At 37.5% G+C, this 6,401-nt stretch overlaps 1 protein-coding gene across 1 annotated transcript in view; it reads left to right on the top strand.

Annotated features, from left to right (window-relative positions):
• Positions 1–6,401, top strand: part of LOC306876397 (activin receptor type-1C-like) — a 116,333-nt gene continuing 109,932 nt past the window's right edge. Inside the window, exon 1 of the mRNA XM_079427519.1 lies at positions 1–171. Coding sequence (XP_079283645.1) covers positions 108–171 — 64 coding nt within the window. The 5' untranslated portion in view covers positions 1–107. The remainder of the gene's footprint in view (positions 172–6,401) is intronic.

Here is a 6,401-nt window from a genome sequence, read left to right as displayed (position 1 = left end):
TTGAGTGGAGCAATACAAGCAGTCACTGTGGAAATGCAGCAGAACAGAGTCATGATGATTTTGTCTATAAAGGTGGATGTATTGATGCGCAGAGAGTGACAGATGTCATGTCTTATCTCAGGTGCTCAGAAACGGCGCTTTTGCTCTTCACATTAGTGCAACTCACTGCAGGTACAGTTTCTGCTTTTCCAGTTCACTCTGTACTCTATTAAACATGTTTTTAGACCAAAAAGTGGAAGAATATTTGTGACTGCAACAGCTTTATTTACAGTTGCAGCTTTATTTACTGAGTTCATAGTCATAATAATATGTTGTCTAATCTTCTTACTGTATTTAGATGACGTTACACTCCTGTGAACCTAATGACCGCCTCATTCTGCTATGATTATGCTTAACTTACTTTTTTTTAGACGGACTCTGAGCATTATGTAATGAACTGGTTAAAGTCAAAAGATCAGACCAGTGCCTGGTGAAACAGGTGTTCACAGGTGCGTCCAGATCACTTAAAAGTAGAGACTCTGGTGTTTACTTAGGAAAACACATCTCTAAAGGCTAATTTACACTGCTCTGACTGACACTTACCAAGGGGACTTGCTTTTATTGACTGAACATGTTTAATCTGCATGTATAATGAAGTGATGTTCTGTAATCTGGTGATTGTCTGCATTGGTTAGCATCTGTCGGTACAGTGTGAATTAGCTCTAAGAAAGCATTTACTATTCACAGACATGAGTAAATGGCCAAATACTGTATGCTATTTTTATTTCAGTGCAGCTGGAATGAGAAGCAGCAGAAATACATGAAAAGAGTTGTTTGAACTTTGTGAGGCAAAGTGTTTGTGAATGTTTAATCTAAGTACTCAGGTGTTTCAATATAGATTGCCATATAAATGAAGATTAAGATAGCATTAATAATAATTACAATAATGTAGTGTAAATTACCATCATATTTCTTGTTTGTTTGCCTTCTGCAGTTTGTCAAGCCCAAAACAGGCAAAATGAGGAGCTAAACAAAAAAGCATGGCATGGTGCACCAGATTCATGATTTGGCAGGCTTTAAGTTTCATTGCAGTAAGCAGTAGTGTTGTCAAGATATTTCATAAAACACTGTGCAGCTCCTTGATTTCAAATTTGGTAATTAGTTAAATGAAAGCTCTTTGAGATATCAACAAGTTTTTAGCATTTTACCAGCATGGTGTGATAATGATCTGTGTAAAATTGGGTGAAGGTTGCACAAACAGTCTAGGAGTTTCAAACAGAGCCCTGGAGCCCTAACATGCCTGGATGATCTTGCGGGGAGAAATACATGTAACAGTCTTAGCACGGTTATTGCCACATAAACATTTGATTTGTTTCGATTAGCAAAATACAATCAACAGCATATCTCACAAATGAGCAGACGCAAATGACCACAGTAAGTCTTGGTAACCCTAAGAAAGAACAGTATTGTGAAAAGTATTGTAATCTGCATAATTTATTCATGTTGCATAGTTTTGTTGGAGTATTGATACTATTATCCACAGATTCAAAATCTTGGAAAGGAAAGGATTTCTTTGCAGCTATTTAAGATTCTTTCTGTGTTCAAATCATGTTTGGATGGCAGAAACAGTGCTTCTGTTGCCAAAGGCTTGTCACGTATTCTCAATAATAATCTTGACAACAAATTCAAAGATTCAAAATAAAGATGCAAAAAATCATTTTGCTTACATGAGAGAGCTGAAAATCCTTTGACTTGATATGCCATACCGAATGTAAAGAGTTTGTTTCATGATTTTGGTTAAACTATTAATAAGTTATCAGTCGTGCATTATTCTGTGCTCTGCTGAAACTCATTACAGGTTATCAGTCTATGAAGTATACCAAGTTTCATCTCAATATGCCAAAGCATTGTGGAGATACAGCCTCATATCCACTTTGGCATGCTTGCCAAATTTGTTAAAGCAATAAATGAGAATGGTTTGGTCAAAAAACCTCTTGATACATTTTTGGCAGGATTGTCTGAAGATGATCTTAGTTCATTTTCATGAAAATTCGACAAACTATCTAGGACTAGTTTGAAAAAAAAAATATATATATATATGTTATATGAAACATTACGTCAAATTAATCATTTAGCAGTCACTTTTATTTAAAGTGACATAAATGAGGACCATCAAAAGAGAAATAAGTGCAACTCTGAGCTGTTGGTGGCATTATAGGGCTTGAGACAGAGACTCCAAACTTGCTATAGTTAGGTTATGGTTAATGATCAGACTGTCCACTGTGTGCTTATAACTTTACTATAAACAGTTCTATAGGCTGCCATAGACTGAAGAGCAGGAAAAAGAAGAACACTAACAATAACAATAACAATAGGTGCGTACGGAACTTCTGTGCTTGGACGCTAATAATTTGCTCAAAGATAGATACTCAAAGCATTTTACATTGTCTTTTAAATTGTCACAGCATTAACCTTGTGTTGATACTTACATTCTTAGAGGCTGCACTGATTCTCTTGATTTGTCCTGCCTTAATTGCCCAAACCCAGACTTACATAACAGAATAATAGTTAAACACCAAAACTCCCATGACCATGGCTTTTAGTTTAGTGGTTAGTGATCCAAACTCCTGAATCTGAAGATAAGAATTTGGTTCTTAGGGGCTGTTGCATTGCATTGTAACTATTAAATTGTAAAGCTTTACTTAACCTCTCCTTTGGGATTTATAAAGCACATTTGTTTATCCCAGATAATATACCTTCACATAAAATGCAATAGAAGATATTTGAATGCTTGATTTTGCACATTTCAACTAAATATAGTGATGTCTTCTAGATTCAGAGTGTTTATAATTTGTTCCCTGTTTAATGTTTCAGTTGAGGTATTCATCATAGTGTATTATAAATGGAGACGTGCTTCATATTTATAATTCTGTAGTTGATTTAACTCCTTTTTTAGATATTAGAGCTATGAAAGGTAACTTCAGAATGCAGTTATATGCTGCTGTTGTCACATACTGAACAGTACCTAGAGTTATGTACAAATATTTGAAATATACTCCCCTTTTAGTTTTAGTGAGCATATTTCAGATAGCATCATCAGATTTATGAGCTTGTTTTCAAGAGTAGGCTACATCTGAGTTTTTTTGGAGAAAGAGCAGCTTCAGTTAGATGGGGTGGTTGTGTTAGTGTTGTATTTGACATCTCTTTGATGAATGAACTGGTTAACTGGTATATTAGAGCAACAATTTTGTAACAGAAGTTCTGTCTAAAATAAAGTATACATTCCGAAAGACTATATGGTAGTGCTAATTTTGTCACAATACAGTTTAAAGTTCCTCTACATCTCAACAATTATATTAGAAATAAATACATCTATATTAGGGGGAAAAAAGTTTTTTCTTTCTTTTACAGTTATTAAGAATTATATTATATCAGTCCTCCTAGATTACATTTGTAAACCTTCGGTTGAAAAGAAAGACCTTAGAAAGAGGCAGCGCACACACATACAGCCATGCAGGTGTGTTACAGACAGCCTTAGATTATACTAAGCTGCATTATAGAGCTTTTCGCTGCAGTCTGAGAGTAAGAACTTGCTTACATAACCTAAAAACCTCCTGTCACATAGCACAAATAGCAACTGGCCATGGGTTCTAAAAGTATATAGGTTAACAAGATTACTTATGTATTCCACTGGTTTGTTTAAGGTTGTTTGTTGTTAGGCAATATCAAGACAATACTTACAAGCTACTTTGTACTCACTGATCATGGTGTTTGGGTTTTGGACACAATGTCAAAAGGCTCAAAATTTTATCATCTCTCATTATTAAGTTATTTTAAAAACTAAAATTATAATGAAAAAATAATAATTTAGATATAAAACACAGAACCCCCAAAAAAATCAGACATTCCAAAGAGGCGTGTAAAGGGCGGGTTTTATTGAAGCGCTGCTGAGCTTCTGGCCCAACGGTGGGGAGACAGCATGATTGTGGGCTCGGTGCTACAGGTCTGGGTCTATTACCCCACCTGGCACATTAAAAGCACTGGATCACACTGGCCTGGCAGTGGAAAAGCAGCTAATGAATGCTAGTACTTGAGGGACATTACTAGCCTGTTGTTTCAAATTAAATTATCCTGTGGCTAGGAGATTTTGTAACTTAAATGATTGTGCCCTGGCTTCTTTGTGGCAAATGAAACTCTAAAGTAAGTTGTCCACATAGAATGACTTATCTATGCTTCCTCAGACACATTCACCAGGGTGACGACTTTCCATTCGTATATTTGTGGGGGGACTGATCTCGGGCGAGGAATTGTAAGAGGCAGTCCTCTGGTAGTTGTCGCACCGTATGAAACATGCCTCTAATGTCACCACTCAACATTAAACATGGAACCTTAGGAAGACAGACATCAGAGAAGGTCCTATTATGGGACCAGGGAGTAGCAACTGGATGAGATTATTTTCTCCATGTTGGAATAAACAGTTGACGATGACTCTGTTCTTGCCATATTTTGTCATATTTCCACCTGGTAGGCTGCTGCTTGTGGATCTCTGACTAGCCACCGCTCTATTCTTGTAAGACAGGGCAGAGAGGTATTTGAGAAGACTGGTTGGAGAGTCATGTTTCATTCATAACGAGGGTGTGGCATTTCTGGCTTCTCCATCTACCATAACTCTAGTAGTCTTGGATTCGAGCAGTGAAATGGCCTCTTGGGGCCCTATTTTAACGATCTAAGCGCATGGTCTAAAGCACATGGCACAGGTGCACTTAGGGTGTTTCCGAATCCACTTTTGCTAGTATAACAACAGGAAAAACGGTCTGCGCTCCCGGCGCATGGTCTAAAAGCGTTGTCCCTATTCTCTTAATGAGTAATGGATGTGTTTTTGGGCATAGCGTGCAATAAATAAGAGTCTCATCTCCCATTCCCTTTAAGAGCGAGTTGCGCTCGTGCCATGGCGGATTCGCTATTTAAACGGCAGAATTTTATGCGAAGCTGAAATTTGTGTGAAGCTGTCATTTTAGTTTTTTTTTAGTTTTAGTCACGTTCATACTTTTTTTTAGTCTAGCCAAGTTTCAGTCAACTAAAAGTCTGAGCATTTTAGTCTTATTTTAGTCAGAATTAACCATGACTATTTTCGTCTAGTTTTAGTTGACGAAAACTGATGACATTTTAGTCCCGTTTTAGTCGACGAAAACTGATGACATTTAGTCTCGTTTTAGTCAATGAAAATTGTATTTTAGTCTCTTTTTAGTAGTGCAATTCTATTTAACCTAGTCAATATACAGTAGTATAAGTACCTAGTGCAGACGAAACCCATTTAAAACAAGGTTATCTTATTATATTATTGTTACCTTATAGACTCAAGAATACATCCATTCCAGACAAGGAAGACGCTCTGATTTGAATTTGCAGCATTTATTTTACCAACCAAACACGTTAACATGTTTGTTGTCGTCTTCTAAATAATGCCGCGAGTGGGGCTTGAGGAAGTGACGTCGCCTGCGTCTGCGCAGTGCGACCTGATACAGCCCCAGAAGTGAGACACAGGAAACAGAAATACTGCAAAATAATAATGGGAGCGTTCGACGTGAAGCGGCGCTGCACAGAATGATCAGTGTATGACATCAAAGTACCGCGAGAGAGATAAGAGAGCAGACGGATCCTTATGCTTTCTAATCGCTCTCGCAGTACTTTGATGTCTAAACTGATCATTCTGCGCAGCGCTGCTTCAAGTCGAACGTGCATAATAATAACGCAACTAAACGAGACGAAATAACATTGTAACATTTATTTTCGTCTCGTTTTGGTCAACGAAAATGAAGAGACATTTTAGCATAATTTTTATTTTGTAAACCACATTTAGTCTCATTTTTATGTCAACAATATTGCATTATACATTTAATTATAGTCATCATCACATGACCGGCATTTACGTTGCACCTCGTCTCGTTTTCGTCACGTGATAAAGGTTCGTTGACGACGATATTTAGTCATAATTTTCGTTGATGAAAGCAACACTACCTGTGTGTAATAAGCAAAGTGAATGCGTGTTGTGGACCCGCCCAGAGGCGCATTTTCTACTAACGCACTCTTTAAATAACAACAAAAATATTGCACCATTGACTTTAGACTTTAGACCAGGTTTGAGTTGGTCTATGGCGCAGTCTATTTTCAGTTCCTCAAAATAGAGCCAACAATGCGCCTGAACACACCTCTTTTTTAGACCCATGGGCGCACAAATGGGCACAAATGCATTTGCTATTTAAACAACGCGGCGCAGGACGGGAAAATGAGAACTGCATCGAGCTGAAACTAGCAAAAACACTTGCGCCATGCCTTGTGCCGCATTGCGCCAGGTGTATGATGTCTTGCTTCAAGTGAGGAATGACTTTCTTTCGGTTGTAAGGGAGCACATCTAGTTGCAT

The sequence above is a fragment of the Barbus barbus genome, assembly GCF_936440315.1.
Source record: "Barbus barbus genome assembly, chromosome: 10".
NCBI lineage: Eukaryota > Metazoa > Chordata > Actinopteri > Cypriniformes > Cyprinidae > Barbus > Barbus barbus.
Note: the sequence above shows the minus strand (reverse complement) of the source record. Positions and strands in the feature narration are given on the sequence as shown.